Here is a 22,014-nt window from a genome sequence, read left to right on the forward strand (position 1 = left end):
TGGAATAGATGATTATTTGACTTTGACCTACTAGAATGTTATAATTTCAAGCTTTGTTTTCTTAATAGGCATATAGATAATAACAACTTTTCTTAACCACTGCATTCGTTTAAAAATTTCCAATAGTATTATGATAGTAATTTAGGAATTATAGCATTCATCCCCGCCAGTGTAAGTTTTTCATAGCCCATTCGATCAGCGTAATAAATAATTTTCATTTCCAATAGTAAATTTCAGCGTAACGTATTTGATTTGGACAAAGTTAAATTTCTTCCTATAATGAAAGCCACAAAGAAGTGAGGCCATACAATCAAGTATTAATAGACAAATATAAATGAATGAACGAAAATCGCATAGAACCATGGATAATCCCAACTCAAACATGAGTGAAAACTTGAGTGTAGTTCAGCTGAGTGCAGCACTGAGTACTATTCAAGAATAAAAGAAATGCTCAAGCAATGCTTCATTGAATGATGGTCACAGCGATACTTGAGTCACGTTCTGGAATACGACCCTAAAACATGAATGGCAGACTAAAGGAGACACAATACTTGGATAATAAATATTTTCAATATTAATAAGTAGGACTGTCATTCGATCATCATTCTATGACTTGTTAACACGATTGTATCCACAGATCACATAAATATTGTATCCAATGTTGGTGAACTTACTGCAATTGAATTTATAAATCATGTCGAATTTTGCAACCGGTAGGTACGCGTTTGTATGAAAAAGCTTTCTAAATTTCAAATTAAATTAGCCCAACTTCTGCTGTCCCAATTTTTTCGTCTAATACAACTATAAAGTAGAGTGAGCACCACCTATCACATCGTTCGATATCAAGTAGCTAACGTGTGAAATTTGTCAAAATTGTTTCGTCACATTATGGACAATCTAGCGTGGGGTTGCTGCGCTGGCAGCAATGATAGCGATAATTATATTGCATGCACTAAGAGTGGAAAAGCATATGATTTTGTCTGCTTGCTGCTTCCTGATGAACCTGTACATAAAAACTGGATTTGTCCGTTGTGCAAAACCTCAACTCCAAAACACACCTACACGAAACGTACTGAATACCAGGGGCAGCAAGAGATTAGCACCTAACTCGCCTCCTGTGGTGAACCATTATTAGAGATGATGTACGTAATATTGTTCAGGATGTTATTAAATCTCAGTTGCAAGAAATGATCTCTACTCTCAATAGTAATATTGTAGGCATACTAAATAGGGAATTGAAGCCTTTAAAAGTTTCAGGAAGTTTCAGGGATTGCTGATTCCATGACTTATTTGAACAGTCAATATGAAGTTATCGTCAACGAGAACAAGGACACGAAAAAGACTTTGTCTTTATTGCACCAGGAAAACCAGCAGCTTAAAGTAACGGTAACTGATCTGTGTGCGCGCGTTAATCAATTGGAACAGTCCACACGGTCTAACAATATTGAAATTCAATGCGCGCCTGAAAGAAAACAAGAAAATTTAATCACAATTATAAAGCTTGGAAAAACAATCAACTGTGAAATATCAGATAATGACATAGCACACTGCACGCGCATAGCGAAATTCAATCGTGATAGTCCAAGACCACGCTCAATCATAGTCCAATTTGCTTCACCCAAATTTAGAGACCTGTTCATGGCTTCTAGTATTACGCACAACAAAGCTAACAAGCATAATAAATTGAACAGCGGTCATGTGGGATTCAATCACAATATTACACCAATATTTATCATGGAACATCTTTGCCCCATTAATAAAAACCTTCATGCAGCCACAAGAATCGCAGCCAAAGAAAAAGGTTATGCATATGTGTGGATTAGAAATGGAAAAAATTTTAGGAAAAATTATGCTTCTGAATATCTTGTCATAAAAAATATGGAATTCTTGAAGAAATTAATTTAATTGTTACATTTTATTAATTATTTGCAAATGTTGTTGCAAGCAATTTAGATTTAATTAATTAAATTCCACTCAATAAAAGTGTATTAGCGCCCCCAAATATCTAGAAAATAATACTCATTATGCATTTATTTGAAATGTCGTGTCCGCCATCTTGGATTTAGAAATGAGTGCCATATTCGTAATGAGCACCTCGAATACCTCGAAAATGATTCCCATATTGCATTTATTTGAAAAATCGTGTCTGCCATCGTGTATTGAGATATAAATGCCGTTTGCATAAGGATTACCAAAAATAAATTTGTGAAAATTCTTGTCTCTTGACATTGTCGACCGACAGTAACGATCGACAAAACCGAGCATATCTGTAGGTAACTTAATGATGAGTTAAGCAAGATGCATTTCTCCACTTGAGGGAAATATTATTCCATGGCATCATTATTTGTGTTTTTGTGTGCGTGCCGACGAACGTAAATACAAGCTGCTCACGCCTACATGAATTTGATTTTTACCTCACTTGTGACAGTTCGTTTGATATCAAACTATCAATCATTCTATGCGTTATTATTCTAAGTGTGTATTGATAAAGCAGTGTACGTAACTGTACATACTTAGGCATTCAAACACTCGCGTGATATCTTTATGAAACTCGCCTGTCGGCACGTTTCACAAACCCACATTCGTATTTTAAAGCCTTTAATTATGTAACAGTTATATAAACTACTATTTTTCCTTGCAATATTATTCGAATATTGATCAAAATTATTTTCTGAAATTTGACAAATATGCGTGTTAAAACATGGCATTGTGTGATAGAAACTAATTTATAAATTAAAGTATTTATTTTAAATAAAAAACTATCAGCAATAATATGGATGACGCTAGTCCTAAACAAAATAAAAGAATAACCGGCAGTATCCGTAAAAATCTATGTAATAAGCGCTATCTAGTTGATTTGTTTGATATCACTAGAAATTAGAGTAACTTTGTTTACAATTAATTAGTTATAAAAATAGCTGTTTGGTACTTACTCACCGCGACATCTGGTGTACCTGTAAGCAATAAATACACGACTACGCAGTCTTATACCGCGATTAACAGACCTCTTGAAATATTGATCCTTGGTTTAAGTTATACCGCACTTTGATCGAGCCAAATATAATAACCATAATCCAAAGGCGAAATAATCGGAATCCGAATAAAGCTATTTAAATTTAAATTTAAAAAATTCGTTTCTCAAGTTGGATTCAAATACAAAACCTGAAACCTTCTTTTGTTGCAACCAGAGCCGTTTTCCGCGGACTAAGCATAAGCAATAGATCATCAATGCTCAATGTACATTCATAATTTCAAGTAATAAACAAACAAATAAAAAACAATTTATTTTTAACACGAAACTTATAACATTTATAATTATTACTTATACCTGTGTCGAAGAAAGGGTAAAAGCCTTAGTAATTTTATTAGTTGTCAGGCTTCTCCGGATAAGGAAGTTTTCGTCTCTAGTGACACCGCAGGATGAAGAAACGAGTAACTTTTTGAATTAAATATATTTAAAAGGGTACCTTATTCACTGAATCCATTTAATCGAGCACATAACAGAAAAATTCCAAATAAATACTTCTAAACTTTAAATGGCGTACGATCCGACTACCAAACAAAGTATATAAAGAACACTTTACTATGTACAATAAATACATAGGATAAAACAAGCAGATCTTTACTCAAAACATGTACCTCAAGTACTATCACATATTCTTGAATAAAAAATTACTTTGAATCATACAAAAACAAAATATAATTTATTGATCACTTGTACCACTCAAAATGATAATTTAAACGTAAAAATGGTTGGCAACACTATAATTATAAACTACTATCGAATACATAACCAGAAATAGAGACGAAATAAGGGCCATCCATTACTCATCAGGCAAATGGGCCTTATATCACTTTTAAAAATCAACTCTCGTTTGCACTGAAATCACAAATTAGAAAGCTGAAATAGTACTGCACTAACAACTGCAGGTCGGTTGTTGGTGTTGGTGCAACTGACCTGTGTGTACGTCTCCGTATATTCCAAAAATATTCTGTATTTATTGTAATAAAGATAATATCTCTAACAATGGGATCTGTACCATTCGGTGGTATGCGACAATCAGCAATTTAACGTCTAATTACAAAACAAACGGAATCACATTTCATCAGTAATTAAATATTAAATATATAATTTTGCAATTTTCATCCATTATAGCAACGCTCAAGTCAATCTGGCTTGAAGTAAACAATTGACGACACCCGTCAATTGTTTCAAATTCGGGCAGGCCAATTGGAGCGCAGTTGTCACAGTAATGATTTAGCAGAATAGTTTTGAAACAAATTAAATGACATTTCGCCTCTATTTCTAGTTATATACTCGATGTATCCCAGCTGTCGGGATTATATAAACTGAACTATATTCCATTTCATATTTCTCCTTCGAAGTAAAGTGGCCAACTCCGGAAAACTGAGCAATGTCGATCTGTTTATGCCAAACATGTATTCTCGCACGGGCCGACGACGTAGCCATCAGCTGTTTGCGCCCCCCATGCGGCACACTTGCCGTGCTGACAATGCGCCGAGGAAACGTTGCTAAATTTTCTGGGCCGTGAGGTCCGGGATGATAACATCTTTTACGACAGTACTAGCAAACTAATTTGTAAATCAAACCTAGCGTATCAAATATGTACATAGTATAAGAAATTAGCATGAGCGTTTTGGTTTTCTGAAAGATTACATTGTATTTTTTAAGTAAATAAATAAAAAATAAGTCTAGTCGTCTTTTGCAGGTCTAAAAAACTATTTTATAACTTATCACGAGTCCACTGGTATATTATTAAACTATCTAATGTGGTTAGCTGAAAAACTATGGGAGTCCTATATCCCACGCCGTTAAACCCTATTTAAATGTCACTTCATGACACGGTCGCCACGTTACGTGATAGAGATTTTTATTCCGTTTCTGCTTCATTTGATTCGCATTTCTAGAGTATTACTATTTGTGTTTTTGTTAAATATGTCACGAATTTTGGCTGTTTTTTACGGACATTCTCTCGGCTACTAACGGCGATTTGGTTTCTAATGTATTTTCTACAACCCGATTATTAGGTGCAGTGACAACTGTCAAATCAATGCACGCTTCTTCGAACGCAGTAGTTAATGGATCCTTCCATATACAATTTTATAAGTTTGTGGCCTAACCATAAAATATGTGCAAATGCCATACATACAAACGTATCCCTCCGATGCAAATTCAAAGTCAAATAATAATTTATTCCATGAGAGAAATTTTCACATTTAAAAACGTAATTTTTTTACGTACTGCTCGTTAACTACGCTGAACTCCCTTAGAAGAACGAGCAAGAAACTCTTGGGAATCTAGTCTTCTCTTTTCAAATAAACTTAAATGCGATTCCATAGCATTTAAGTTTATTTGAAAAGAGTAGACTTTGAATCATAATTGTATGGAATCTAGTCTCATGTTGTCTTTCAATACAGCTTTCTCTAATACGTTCTCTTCAGTTTTGTAATGTGACTTTTCAATTTTCAACGTTAGTTGAGTCGCAGGCGCTGGCCAACTCGACTGACGTCCTGTATGTATGTATTGCATTGTATGGCATTTGCACATATTTTATGGTCACGGCACAAGTTGTAACTCGGTACACAATTTTGAGCAAAAAATTAAAACCTTTAAATGAATTTCGTGTTAATATATTATGAATTTAAGTCAAATTTACATTTAAATATCTACATTATTTTTATAGACATAACAGATGTTGTCACCTTCGATAAGTCTGTATCACATTCATAGATTAACAAAATTGTTCTATCATGTGGTCATTTAAAAGCATGAGACACTCGAGATGTACAATCTATTTAATGGTACATCATATAATCTAGGAGCGTTTAGTTGGATTGTTTTAGACAATATAAGTGATTTAGTTAATTATATTACATTAATGGCAATCATTTACATCATTCTAGATTTGCACCAAAAACAGTTTATCATAATTTCTAAACATTATTTATATCCAATCGTACAGAATTAGTTACGTATCCGAGATGGTTTTATTTTCGTTAAGTTGACTAAATTTTGGATCATTAACATAAAGACCTACACATACAACGAACCAGCAATGGTTTTGACCACTTTGAATTCCATTGTTACCTTTGTTGCTGTTACCAACTTCGTTGAAATTAACTGCTCCTTCTGCGTTATTATTGTTATTAATGTTGTTGTTAGTATGAACGCTATTAAAAGAGATAAGGGCAAGTTTTTTCTTCTTTTTCTTGTCAACTTCCTTGGTATCAATTATTCCGCTAGATGAGCCGTTTTTATTATCACTAGGAATTATTCTGGATCTTGCATTGTTATTGTTGTTATTATTATTATTAATGATTTTGCTGCTTTTGCCGATGTTATTATTATTGTTATTATTATTATTAATGATTCTGTTATTTTTATTATTGTTGTTATGTTCATGGCCCCCCCAAGGCAGTCCTCCACTTGATATCCCCCCACTAAATGTGTCATCACCGTTTTTTGTATAATCATCAATAACGTAGTCACCAAAATGTTGATTAGAATTAGATGAATATTCTCCAAATTGATTATGACTAGAAGATCCTCCAAAATCATTATAACTTGAAGATTCTTCAAATTTAGGATGTTCCAAATGTGATTCTGGCCTGACTTTAAAATCAGAATCAGACTCGTCCCAGTTTTTAAGTGAGTATGATCCTCCTCCACTGTTAAGAATATCGTCATGTTTATTATAATATCCGTTGTGTGTTTTTGAACTGGAGCCAAATGTTTGTTCAAATCCTGCACCACTGGACTGTGAACCTTTCCAATGGTTAGGTTTTGAGTGAGCTCCTCCTGCCCATGTTTCGAAAGAGTCAGAATGTGTATCTTCACCGTTTTGAGAATATAAATACGACCCTTTCCCATAGGTAGGTTTTGAAAGAGTACTATGCGATGTTCCGAAAGAATCAGCATTTTGAGAATATGAATACGACCCTTTCCCATGGGCAGGTTTTGAATGAGTACCATGTGATGTTCCGAAAGAATCAGCATTATGAGAATATGAATACGACCCTTTCCCATGGTCAGGTTTTGAATGAGCCCCATCCCATGGTCCGAAATAATCAGAATACGTATCTCCACCGTTTTGAGAATATGAATGCGACCCTTTCCAATGGGTAGGTTTTGAGTGACCACCATTCCATGTTTCAAAAGAACCAGCATGTGTATTTCCACCTTTTGGGGAATATGAATGTGACTCTTCCCAATTTTTAAAACTAGAATCTAACCCTGTCGAACTTTTAGATTTACCTTTTGTATAATATGGTTCAAATAAAGAGTCATGTATAACGCCGCTGTCTAAGATGGTATTTGTATGCAAATTAGCTCCTCCATAATCATTATAAAGTAAATTTATTGCACTATGTTTTTTATTATTTGCATTACCACCATGCAGTTTTTCATATTTTGAATTCATGGAATTAGAAAGTTCTTTATTATCATATTCACAGTCCTTTTTATTCCTGTTTCGAAGAGGTTTTCTACTTTTTGCTGCACGACGTCCTTGAAAGTGTTTTGTATCACCCGTAGAAGCGGTTACATTAATTAAATCATCTGTAGTGTCGGACTTTTCATCGGGTCCATCAGTATTTCGATCCAAAATTTCACTGAAGTCATTTGAAGGTGTTACATGATCTAGTTGGAATTTTCGTGATGCGTAATATTCAGCATGTCTCTTTATTCTGATTTTGGGCATTGAAAGCTCGATTAGTCGCAAACCTAACGTTACTTCCAACTAAAATAAAATAAAACACCATATTCTTAAATAATTTTAAATACTATCATATTTACAAGGTTGTCCTACTGGGAATTGAAGCTGGGACATCTTCGTTCAGCATTTGTAGTGAAAAACCGTTGGGCCACCGAGGTCGTAAAAATAATTGATACTCTCAACAGTAAACAGGGTAAAGACCTTTTTTAGTTTCCCTCCCACGTCTTTGTTGCTAACCAATCGTAGATAATAAGAATAATAAAAATATTTACAGCTATTATATACAATTGAAATCGTACTTAAAGTACTTACCAAATTAATACATATTAGAAACTTAAGTATATCGTATATTACAAATTTCATTATATTTATTTTCTACCGATTCATTAAAATAATTTTATCAAAATCAAGTGTATGATGGAGTTCCAATCGAGTTTATATAATTCTATTAAAAAAAGGATATGTTGCAACATAAAATCAATTTTTAACAGTGTGAAATGAAAATACAATGCAACAACCAAATTTAATTTATTTTTCTCTTTAATTTAAATTGCAGTGGGATGATTAGTGTATAGTATACCTTGAGTCCATGGGGCTTTATTAAAAATATTTTAGTAGCAGTAGAGCTCCTGTGAAAGAGTTCGTCCAGGGTAGTACTGCCACCTTACCTATTTCTACCGCCAAGTAGTAACGTCACCATTATCGTGTTCCGGTTTTGAAGGGTAAGCGTGCTTGTCACTTATGAGACTTGTCAACTTACGTCTCAGGGTGGCGGGCGCACTGGCAGTGCCCCTCAAATCTTTGCGACTTAAAGCTTTGAGTGGCACTGCAACTGTTAAGGACAGGCGTGTAGCTTACCATCAGGCGCACGACTTGTTCGTCCCGTCACTTGACATTATAAAAAGAGAAAAAAAATACACGTTCAATTTAAGTCCATTGGAGTTCATAAAAATTTTTCGCAGTCAATTATGGCGTCTTCACTTCCATGAGCAATTTTATTCTGGCATGCCTTTACCAGTTAGTACAAAATACTTTATTATACCACATAACATCATGATTAAGGTACGATATTGTGTGGTATATTAACTAAGGTATTTCGTATATTGCTATGTGGTGTCTTTATAGTATTGCATATATTTTTTATTGGTATAATTAAGGCATTTCGAATATTGTCCGTTTTGAGACTTTTCGGTACATCATTTGATAGAAAACAATAAATGTATCAGAAGTAATGAAGCCCGAAATTGATATTATGATATGCTTGCGTAGTTTTTGGAAGATTAAGGTACCAAGTTGATTGCACACTATATTTATAATGTCTAGCATCTAAATGTAATAAGTGCGACGGTAAACCAAGCGATCAGTGCAAAAACTTCAGAAGCAGTAGAGCTTCTTGTGAAAGAGTTCCTCCAGGGAAGTACTGCCTGCCACCTTACCTATTTCTGCTGCCAGCTGTAAGCTGTGTTTCGATTTTGAGGTGCTGGTGAAATTACAGTCAACTTATGTCTCAGGGTCTTATGTCACTTGGAATCGTAAAAAAAAAACACTTTTGTACTTCAATTTGTGCTCATCGTGCATAATCATGACCTTGTTTAGGTAATCGAGTATTTATATTAAATTCATAACAGTCTAAGCAAAGCTTTTTCTAAGTGTTCGTTCTTTGTATTAATAATTACAACAAACTAGTGGAGTAATTTCACAAAAAATAATTGAATATCAATTCAATGCAAATTTAGTCTAAGCAAATTTCTGTCATAACAAATTTTTGTTTTTTTGTATAAGAGTATCACTACAATAATAATACACATAAGTAAATGCTCACCCCCTTTCCTGCAGGAGGGGTAGGCAGAGACCACGGAACGTCAGTTGACTCTATTCTGACACAACGTTCTAGTCTCATCACATACATCAATAATAATAATGATTAGTCTATACAGTGTTCCACAGAGTCTCACAATGAGAAGGCCAATATGGAAGGCCTATTTCTCACGCAGTGCGGATTGGGAACTTCACATACATCATTAAATTACTTTGCAGATGTGTGTAGGTAGGTTTCTTTACGATGTTTTTCCTCACCTCGAAGCTCATGATAAATTTCAAATTAAATTATATTTAAATTCATATGTAGAATATTCCCTACTAACTAATACTCTACATATCTCCAAATTGACTCTTGCAATTACTCTTGCATTGTTTCATAAATCTGGATTTCAATTTAGATCTACACTTGTAAATGGCACAAGCAGCTTTCAAGGCGTTCCTACAAGCTCTTTTGCACGCTTTAATAGCACCTTTTCTGCACGCCGATGTTCTTAAGCCCGCCCTTTGTATCTTTTCAACGACGGCTTTAGCGTTTCTTATCTGTTCTTCACGTAGAATTTCCATTGGACCACTTGATGACAGTTGTAACAGTTCAGCCATTACTCCCGCCGGTGATGAAAGCAGTAGGGGCTGTTTTTTCTGAAATAGATTATGTCGCTACAAAACTATATTGGAAGTACGAGTAACTACTTATACAAAACGATTCATTAACAATGTCTATGTCGCAAAATCTACGAAATGTATTCTTGTGGTGAGAAACTTTAGGCTCAGTTTACATTTTGGGTCGTATCTAGTTCTTATGTTACACAATTGAATATAAAGTTCATTGCGGTATGTACAATAACAAGATATCGTTACCAAAATTGTCTTCCATTCCGTTCTTCCGCAATATAAAATCAGCCATAGCTGGCTTCCCACTTCCCGTAATAAGTATTACGGACCGCGCCGCGCGAGATCGCGCCAACATGCCTTGGAGCGCCGCCCGTGCCGGCGCGGGCTCATATTGCATGAGCATGTATGCCACGAGCTCGCCCGTATTATCACGAGCCGTGGGAAGCCGCCTTTAAAAACCAGACATAAAGATATGGATTCTATGACAGAAATTTCAGTGTAAATGTCAGTCAGAGAGATATGAATGCTTGGTTAGTCATATGCTACAATGCGATGCAGAAACAAATGGAACGTCTCATCTTATCGTCACCATCAACCACATGGATCACATGTCTCTTCTCAGGCGAGGATAAGGACTTGTGAGGAGTTGTGAACCTTCTTCGACGTGCAATTTTTTATCACGACGTTTCCTTCACCGAATTGTTCCCGAAGAATTTCAAATTAAATTTCGCACATAAACTTCGAGAATTTCAGAGGTGCGCTCCCGGATTCAAACCCACACACGGTTTCTACTTGAGAGAGTTAGGTCAAGCCATTACCAAGCCAAGCTACCAGGGCTCATCTTATAAAAAAAGCTAAATAAAACTACATAATATATCTTTTGAAAGTTGTAATTTTGCAGATGTGGCCTGATTTCAACAGATCGATACCCCGAATGAAAACTATGCTAACTTTATTTTTTGGGTAATTTTGTGTTAATTTGTAACCAGCCTAATTTATTTACTAATATTATGCTCCCCGAATTTTGTGGAAAAAAAGGAACAAAAACAAAATTCGAAAATAAAAACATAAAAACCAATTTTGTGGAAAAAAAGAAACAACAAACAAGATAAAAACAGGACAGCTCCAAAAATTAAGTCAGCGTAGAGTTCATTGGAGGTATCGAGATGTACGTTATAATAAGTATATGTTTAATTTAATTTTGTATTTTGTAACTTTTTATAAATTTAATGCCATTAGGCATTTTTACCGCCAACCGGAGAGCTGGGTTCAGAATAGTTAACAGGGGTGCACATATATATATATAATAACAATGTCAGACTAATGGGATGTAAATTGATACTCCAACTTGAGATCGCGGATTAATTGCTTGAAAGCTATCTTATTCGGCGCTTTTTTGATACGGGGCATTCCAGAATCGTGTTGCCTGAAGAGTAAATGATTTAACAAGAAACTTTGGGTAGTAAATATAAATATGATATACATAAAATATGACATGGAATACTACCAACTAACTAACGACAAGGATGAATTAAGGCAAGCAGTTGAAGAAATATATACAATTCCGGAAACCGATACCGAGTCAGAAGAGGAAAGAAATACAACATACAACTCGAGCTCTATGGGCGAGAACACATCCTCACCCAAGAGGATCCACTACGGCAACACGAAGCCTAACACCATCAACGCTCATTCCTAACAACACTACCTAACCACCTACCCAAATACAAATAACTAACTACCCCTACTACCGACTTTCTGTCACGTGCTGCATGGCCGGCAGGAATCTGGCACCGCTTACGGTTAGTTGGTCTTCCTCTCCACAATCCCGGGCGTGTCTCTCCCTTAAACTGTGCCCGCTGGTATACCCGGCTTGTCCAGGTCAGATTTACTGTGTGCTACTGGGTGTGGTGCCAAAGAGCAATGAGCAATACTTACATGTGACGTAGGAACAAAATACGCTCCTTTGTGATGAAATTTCTTTTCATTTAATTTTTTTTCTTCTGTTATTGCCTGTGCAATACTCATTAAAGGTTTATATGCAGTGAAATTAAGGCTTTTGATCCAATTGAACTGAAATGAAATAACACGCATTGCTACATTTGACGTTACTTTAGCAGACTTTTACGCTTTTGTCTGTCAATTCACTTATTCACCAAACTATTTCACAAATTTATACCAGTAAAGCACTATTTTGTAAAGCCAAGTTTCGAAGTCAAATCACAGAATGAACAGTAGTAGTAGTGCTCCTTGTGAAAGGGTTCGTCCATGAAAGTACTGCCTTTTAACTTATTACTGCCGCCAAGCAGAAATATGATCGTTCAGGTATTGATGGGATGACGCCAGCAAAACATCGACTATAAAACCAGAAATTGAGACGAAATATCATTTAATTTGTTTGAAAACTATTATGATAAATCATTACGGTGACAACTGCGCTCCGATTGGCCAGCCCGAATTGGAAGCAATTGACGGGTGTCGTCTATTGTTTCACTTCTAATCGACCAGTTTACCTTGAACTTTCCTATAATGGACGTAATTGAAAAATTACATATTTAATTACCGATGAAGTGTGATTCCGTTTGTTTTGTAATTAGATGTTTTGGTGTATTTCCCACACCACCAAATGGAACAGCACCCCGTAGTTAGAGATATTTAGAGGTTAGCTGTTGGCGCTGTACTATTTCAGCTTTCTAATTTGTGTTTTCAGCGCAAACGAGAATTGATATTTAAAAGAGATACGAACTATTTGCCTGATGAGTTGCCAGAGATGGATAACCCTTATTTCATTTCTATTTTTGGTTATATACTCGATGTAGTGAAATTTCAGGCACATGGGAATAATCAACTTATGTCTTAGGGTGACAGACGAAGTGGCAGTGCCCTTCAGATATTTGCAATTTAAAACTCTGAGCCAGGACACTGATTCCTCCAGTCACTTGATATTAAAAAAAAATAGTAGGGTAGGTCATGCCTTCGATTGGCAAGCGAAGGCGACTTGTCAACTTAATGTAAATGCAACGGAAGAAGAAAAATTATACAATCCTACTTGCAAAAATTGTACTTATAGGTAATAGTGGAAATGAAACTATTTTTTCAGATCTAAATTAAAAAAAAAAACACGTTTTTAGATCTTTTACAGGTCCTCATGGTCACGGCTGACTTATAGGGAATATTTTTGCACTTTATGAGGTCACTATTAGAAATTTGTAATGGCACCGAAAAACGTTCCAACTTGAAAACTATAGAATTTTATTTTTGAACACCTAATCTCGAAAATTCTTTAAATACATGACTAGAATACCAACGAGGGTCGTATGAAGACAACGACCAGAAATTACTGCCCACGCCAAAGTGTGATGCCTTTGGATGCTGACATGCTTTTTTAACCGACTTCAAAAAAGGAGAAGGATCCCAATTCGACTGTATATTTTTTTGTATGTATGTTACGCGATGACTCCGACTCATTTGTGAACCGATTTTGATAATTCTCTTTTTTTATTGGAAAGAGGGTACCTTAGAAGTGGTGCCATTTAAATAGGTGTAATTCCACGAACTTTTGAGGTCGGTTTTTTTAGTACTCTATACTGAGATTATCTAATTTCCCACTATAACGCTTGACGTTTTGCTCCATTATCGTTGTCATCAAAATTGTCGTCTTCATCATCATCAACGTTGGCATCATCGTTAACATTCGCAGTTTGACTTCATCCATAGCGAGGTATACGCCTCCCGTACTTTGTGCAATTCAGCACTCATCTTCTCGATGACAGATAATTTAATTTCGTGCGCTCTCTAATTAAGTAATTCTGCACATTTAAAATCTTACCCATTACAATGAAAACTGTTTCAGAAATAATAATATATTACTTACCCAACAAAATAATATCAAAACCCCAAATACCAAATTATTCATTTCTAACTAATATTATTCAAGTTAATTTAAAATAAAATCTTTCATTATAAATTAAAATTGTTTACTTAGTACATAATTTTATACTACAAACAAAAGTTGCGTAAATACGTGATATCAGTTACATGTTTCAACTTTTTAATTGAAAAAGTGATTGGAATATTTTTTATTGTAATATGATCAATAAAAGCAACACACACAAAAGTCGACTCCTTCCGCGTCTTATTTTTGGTGCAAACACGGCAAGGTTTAGCTGGACTTGCCTTTTTAGCCGTAGGTGGTATTTTTTCTAAATAAAGGAAATTTTCTAGTGGGACACGAGTAGTCAAGGGAATGGGTTCCATAAGTCTAGCACAAGCTGCTTACGATCGATGGGGAAGACGTGAAATTTCGGGTAGCAATGGAGAAGGTGAGGGCAGCAAAATGTTCTCCAGTTCCTGATGGCTGTGTACACGGTGCGTTAGAAAATCCAGACGGTACTGGGGCAATCAAATATCGACAGAATTATTCAGTCCCAAAAAATGAGTAATAAAATCTTCGCGAAACTTTAGCAGTCGCATTTTGGGTGTCCTATTTTGAACTCGGAATAATCGATGTGCATTTTGTATAAACACTTCAAAAATGTCCTAAATGTCAAAGCCCTAACTACTTATGCCACCCCAGGGTCTTCCTTAGGCACGAATAGTAGTAATAGTAATAGAGTCATTAATTGATTCTGAAATGTTATTTATGTCAATTAAGAACAGCAGCGGTCCCAGCACGTTACCTTGAGGCACTTCCTGATTTACTATCTTCGTTTTTTATTCATACTTTTTCTCAATTTTAGTCACTGGACACACTTTACTAATGCGTGTTGATTGCACTCTATTGCTTAAGTATGATTTTAATAATTCCAGTGTATTGCATCTTATACCGTATACCTCTAATTTGTTTATAAGTGTATTATGGTTCACGTAATCGAATGCTTTGATTAGATCCATGTACAATGACAAAACCGGCTGAGTTCCGTCCATCCTGGTATGATGGACAGAACTCAGCTATGATGTAGGATGTTTCATCTTTACCTGTACTGCCAGTATTCTTCAGATTTCTAATGGTTTTACTTATTTCAAAATGGTCCGTAGGTTTCATGAAAAAAGATTTGGGTGAATTGTAGGTGTATGTACTTTTAATCGTTTTTTCAGTAAGTATACATTTGCCTGATCAATGAAATGGTCGTTAAATGTTTGTGCGATAACTTTTGGATCTGTGAGGCATTTTTTGCCTAGAATGATTTTATTTAGTGTTGCTTTTGGAATTCTCTGCTTAATATTATTAATAATGTCCCATGTCGCTTTTAATTTATTTGTAGATTTATATATATAATTATTATTGTTTTGTAATTTTTGTGTCAGCTTACTTATATGATTGTACATTTTAGAGTACAATTTAAATATTTGTTTGTCAGAGCAAGTTTTTGTCAATCTATATCTCCATAGTAAAGATCTCTTGCGTTGACTACATTTTTTAATTCCTTTAGAGAGCCATTTTGCTTGCACTTCTGTCCTAATTTTAACTTCTAATATGGGATTAAATTTATGCAATCTAGAGGCCGTTAACGCTAAGAAATTTGTCGTGTCTGCATCAGAAATGACGAGAATGGTTTGTGCACGACAAGATTTTTGTCGGATCTAGCCACGATAATATGTCGTGTCTGTTGCAGACAAGGAAATGTTGAGTATGTCCACGATACGAATGCTTTCGGGCAGACGTGTGTAGGGTAAACGTGTCAGTGCACTTTCAGGTAGCTGTCGTTTTACTACCGACTGTGTTAAGAAATATGTTGACTATTAATAAAAAAACTAGTTATTGCAAATTATATGTAAACTTAGAATAATAACGCATAGAATGATAGTTTCATAAAAAACGAACTGTCACAAGTGAGGCAAAAATAAAATTCACGTAGGCGTAAGCAACTTGTATTTACGCTCGTCGGCACGCACACAAATATACAAATAATGATGCCATGGAATGGAACATTTCCCTCAAAAGTGGGGAAATTGTATCTTGCTTCACTCATCGTTAAGTTAGAGGTGCCTACAGATTTGCTTGATTTTGTCGATCGTTACTGTCGATCAGGTGCCTACAGATATGCTCGATTTTGTCGATCGTTACTGTTGATCGACAACGTCAAGTGACAGGAATTTTCAAAAATGTATTTTTGGTAATCCTTATGGAAATGGCATTTATATCTGAACACACGAAGCCGGACACGACTTTTCTCATTTCTAAATCCAAGATGGCGGACACGACTTTTCGAATAAATGCAATATAGGAATCGTTTTCGAGGTATTCGAGGTGCTCATCACGAATATGGCATTTATTTCTAAATCCAAGATGGCGGACATGACTTTTGAAATAAATGCAATATGGGTATCATTTTTGAGGTATTTGGGGGTGCTCATTACGAATATAGCACTTATTTCTAAATCCAAGATGGCGGACATGACTTTTCAAATAATAGCAAGTTGGGTGTCGTTTTCGAGGTATTTGGGGGTGCTCATTAAGAACATGGCACTAATTTCTAAATCCAAGATGGCGGGCACGATTTTTCGAATAATGGCAAGTTGGGTGTCATTTTCAAGGTATTAGGGGCTGCTCATTCCGAATATAGCACATATTTCTAAATCCAAGATGACAAAGAATTAGAAGAAGAAGAATTAGAATTCTTGTCCCCCATCTTGTATTCAGATATACATACCATTTCCTTATGGTTTACCAAAAATACATTTTTGAAAATTGTTGTCAACCATCTTGGATTTAGAAATTGCTACATTCGTAATAAGCACTCTAAAACTCCTCGAAAACGTCCATAATTCTCAATCGTTACTGTCCATCGACAATGTCGAGCAAATCTGTAGGCACCTTATTAAATACTACCCAATTCTTATTTAACTCATATATGAACAAAAACCTACAAGCGAGTTTAAGTGCGACTATCGAATTTGAATATATAAATAGCCTGATATTATCTGTGGGTATGTTTACATGAAAAGTACACGATAACAATTAAGAACCTGAACCTGAAAGTTATTTATACACGATCTTGGAGAACTGACGATGACTTTTTAGTCAGCGTTAGTTTCCGGAAATAATTTTAGTTAAGAACTTTCGAGTCTGGGCAAGATAATTTTTTAAATGAGTGTATGATGAACAAGAATAATGATTTTTCACAAGAAACTAATGAAGGCAAATACTAAATATATTTCGTAAAAATAGCTAACGTAAATTCCTACAATGTTATTGCGGCGGTGTACATATGTAGAAATTTTGCAACCGTCGCGATATTGCCTATTCTCAAAAAATTACGTAATATAATTATTTTGAAACAGAATAGCAAAATGGGGAGAAAAAACCCGTTACTTTGCAACATTTTCGTATCTTGTTGCAACGAAATTAATTTTCTGTTTTAGTGAATATTTACATAAAAATACAAGTTGAAACGCGTTACTTCCTTGTGGAATGTGATGTTAGTGTCTATTTTATATTTGTCTGATCTATTTTTAAACCCAATTACCGCACATTTCGTCATTTTTAGCAAAAATTTTTGAGCTGCTCGCGGTGCAACTTGACCTTGAGCACTGACAGCCCGCTCGCTCGTGTAAGCCCAAAAGCGTCCTACAATTTGCCTCACTTAGCGTGTGCGGGCTAGGTTTCTATGCGTTATTATTCTAAGTATGTATATAATAATAAATATTTATCTCCATGCCTCAAAAGTACGTCATTTATCTTTATAAATCTCTAAGGTTTTGTCCCACAACACGGATCGTTTCTCTACTAAACTTATAAGTAAATCATGCATTTTATTAGTCGCAATGAAATTAGTGGTGCAACAGTGGTACTTTGCAACACCAGTCTACGCGCATAAACGTTCGTTTACTGACAATGCGCACCATACAATAACGGCAGTGTGCGTCGAGCCGGGGGTAGACAAGATTTTTTTTCTTGTCCGGCGCCGAGGCTGTGTACACAGTTCGTGTGTAGAAACGACACGAATTCTTGCACAGACCCGGCGACTTTTCTTAACGTGTACACGCGCCCTAATAGTTCAGTGTACAGAACTCATTCATTACAAATTATTAAAGTGACATCTCTAGTCAGCTGCTGGTAGTAGTGAAGGTACATGACTGAGTGAAGAAACAGATTTCTCACAGAATTCGTTTGGTCCGCAGGTTCGAGCCGTGGCTTAGTTAGCATAACGTCTGGCACGGTTTGCTAGAAGACGTTGGTTCGATCCCGCCGTATCGAGGGAAGTTTTCTAAGCGTTCGATCTTTGTATTAATAATGATAACAAACTAGTGGAGTAATTTCACAAAAAATAATTGAATATCGTGGTGGTGAAAAATCCTGATAAAAGCTTCATTACAATAGAATTTTGGTTCACGACTGAAAAGAGCGCCTATGTAATATGGTTTATGAAATTATAATTGAAAGATTGAAATACAGGGGGTCTACCATAACCTTTCCAAAAACAATCTTATTTGAATGTAAGCTTAAAGAATGTTTTTTAAAGAAATTATTTTTCCGCATTTTCATGAAGAAAAATAAATAAAATAAGAAGAGTCTTGATAGTCACGTTGTGAATTCGAAATTATAGTCTAGTGTCTACTGTTAGTGTCGCAAAGGAGCATATAGATGTAGCTGTCATAATTTTACGAAATTATTATTTAACGAGAAATTATTTCCTATGCACTATAAAATAAAAAATAGACAGAATATTTATGAGATTTATGTAAATAAATAAGTTCAACTTAACTTTTAATCATTACAAATAAAAATTTAAACAATAAATTCGAAAATAATATTGTTTCCACTGCGTCTGAGTAACTATTTTAAGATTGCTAAATTTGACTTATGAACAATATAACTTTAATGTTAAAGTCACGTCATAGTACGAACTGAGTGAATGAAAGTGACAAAGCTGCCAATAAAACATCATAGCTTTAACATTACATTAAGCTTACTTTAAGCGCGTCATGGTACGAAAAGTCAATGTAATGTTAAAGTAATATAGTTTTAAGAGGTTGTGGTAGGCCCCAGGAGTAGAAAAAAAATGTGTTTACTACATTTTACACCACATTTTCTCTTCATTCTTTTTTATAAAAAACATGAAATAATAAGTGCGCATTTCACCTGGAGGTCAAATACATCTGATGGAAATGACGATGCGGTCGATGATGGAGCATGCACTTTTAACGTTCGTACATAGAAATCACATACGAGTTATTCACTCTAAGACTACTGTCTTTGTTAGAGCAACTGAATGTATTGTTTATACAAATAATAAGATTTGATTTTGTTTATTAAATACTAAAATAACAGTAAATTACACCAGTTAAGTTAAATGAAGTCAAATAAGTAGTTTAAACAAAAGACTTAACATAATAAGTGAATAAATAAATAAATAATATGGTATGAAATCGCATTTGAATGAAAATTCGAGATTTAAACATGAGGATTGTCCTTAGCCAACGGCTCGCTGACAGCCTTGTTATCGTTCCGTAATGTGACCGTCAATATGAGGAGCGCGGTGTGGTATCTAAAGCAAGGGAGGGACGGACAGTGACCTTTCTCGTTACTTTTTTATTATCTGGCTATATGCCTGTCTATACCAGTTGTCGTGCCAGTCAGAGCTTTAAATCGCAAAGATCTGAGAAGCACTCCCACTGCGCTCGTCACCCTGACTTTGGTGAAATTACGGGCACATGGGACTTGTCAACTTATGTCTCAGGCCGGGCCACTCAGATCTTTGAGATTTAAAGCTCTGAGTGGCATTACAACTGTTATGGACAGCCGTGGCTTACCATCAGGCGCACATATGATAATATAAATAATAAAAAACTTTGACGCCATATTTTAGCAAGATGAGTGAGTCATTCGCAGTCTCGATTCATATAAGATCTAAACTTGTACAAGAACTTGTACTACTAACTCCCGAGAAAACAGGAAACTACACTTAACGGTGGATGACATACTGACACGTGGTTGCTAAAAACAAGGTCCAATGTCACTCAATGTCACTCTAAGGGCAATGAAGAGGTCTATACTCGAAGTTTCACTTTGAATGCGAATCAGAAATGTGTAGAAAAATATAGAATTGTGCAACATCTTTAATAATAATAACCATCATCATAATTATCGGACTCTTCACTGCCATCAGCAAACGTTTCTTCACATTTTTCTTTGCACATTCGTTTGAAAAGTATTTTTAATTTATCACAATTGAACTCTTCACACAACGTTTTATGGACTTTATTACAAGCTCTTCTACAGCGTTTGATCTCTTTACATCCTCTTAAATATTTATCTTGATCATAGCCATAATCGTCGACTTCACGATATCCATCTAACTCACTGTTATGAATATCAAAGAACTTATTGTCTTCATTTTTTCCCAATTTTTCAGAATTATACTTTTGTTCATCAAAATCAGCTATTGAGTTATTTATAATGATATCTTTAGGTGGTGCAAAGTGTTTCGGAATATTGTCAAAATCAATTTCAGATTCGTCATCTACTACTGTTTCAATTATTTTTATATTATCAGCGTCACATTCTTCACCATTAGAATTGTCGTCTAAGTCATCAGAATGAGACTGAAAAGAATTCTCTTTGGCAGTTTCGGGATACTGAAAATATCTTAAAATCATCAACGTAAACTAGTCGACTTATGGTATATATCTTTATTCCAAAACTATTAAGAAATATTTGCATGACAAGATCATTGCTCAATGGTGTAATCTAATAAAATAAATATTATTTTTGATACATACATGTCCTTTCCAGCAAAACTGCAGTTTATTTACTAACTTAAATTTATGATTGTGATGGCTTGTCACTTTTTATAGATAGCGTCCTATTTCATTTGAAACTTGGTAAATACTTTCAATATTGGAAATCGAACTATTTTTTAGAATTAATGGCGTATATTTGTTTTTAACGCACCAGGGTTCCGGTCTCTTTATAGTCATTTATGGAAACTTTAAAGGGCCTGCAACGTTATTTTCGCGATAATCCAAACAATACCCAAATTTTGATTTAATCAAACCAAAACAGTGTTGTAAGTATAGTGCTACACAGGGTGTAACAAGAAGGGTATACCAATATTAAGTGCACCAACTCTGTGAGCTACGTACTAATGGCGTAATTTTTAGCTACATATCTTCATATTACAGGTAACAACACTACGTTAATATAAATTATTTTTTTTGATTCTGAAATGAATTGGAAAACTGATCAGCGGATTAGTATCTAAAACCTAAGAAACCGGCAGCCATATTGACTTGCATCGAACCATTCGTTGACACAAAGGCGAATTCTTGTGAGGCTATATAACTGGACAAATTTTAGGACTGGATTTTTGTGACGCTAGGATAACAAACGCGGAGTTCACCTGGTGCCATCAGGTTGTTTTAATGATTGTCAGTTGAAATAACACAAACACTACCTACTCACCATTTTATTAGTCACGTAAATCGGTATCGTGGTCATTAGAATGAGATTAATTGACAATATATATACCATTTTACGTAACACATCCAATGAAAGTACTTAAATCACTATTCGAACTGATATTAAAGTTAATAAATTGAGAATATGAGAAACCTCTGCTTCTACATGTAAACTGTCATTTTTGCATGTGTGTTTAACGTTATTTCATCTTTGCTAATGAAATAAATCTCATTGACGTACTGATGCTTAGTGTGCAAAAGTCATTTATTCCTTACCGTGCTACACGTAAGTTAAATTGCCTCATTATAAATACATTTGAGTTGGTTAAATATCCTATTATTTTGATAATAGAGCCAGCAACATTAGTGACTTAGCAGTTTTTATCAAATTATAAGGCGAATAGGGACCAAGTTTTCTTACCTCTTAAATTAACTATTTTTA

At 35.0% G+C, this 22,014-nt stretch overlaps 1 protein-coding gene across 1 annotated transcript; it reads right to left on the bottom strand.

Annotated features, from left to right (window-relative positions):
• Window positions 1–19,153: 19,153 nt before the first annotated feature.
• LOC113233671 lies at window positions 19,154–21,602 on the bottom strand. Its single transcript, XM_026468846.1, has 2 exons — window positions 21,577–21,602; window positions 19,154–20,717 (listed from the first exon to the last, which is right to left on the bottom strand). Exons 1-2 carry the CDS (start codon window positions 21,577–21,579, stop codon window positions 20,232–20,234), a joined length of 489 nt encoding a protein of 162 aa, XP_026324631.1. The 5' UTR covers window positions 21,580–21,602; the 3' UTR covers window positions 19,154–20,231.
• Window positions 21,603–22,014: the final 412 nt, after the last annotated feature.

This window comes from Hyposmocoma kahamanoa, unplaced genomic scaffold (assembly GCF_003589595.1).
Source record: "Hyposmocoma kahamanoa isolate Upper Pololo Valley unplaced genomic scaffold, ASM358959v1 79, whole genome shotgun sequence".
Lineage (NCBI taxonomy): Eukaryota > Metazoa > Arthropoda > Insecta > Lepidoptera > Cosmopterigidae > Hyposmocoma > Hyposmocoma kahamanoa.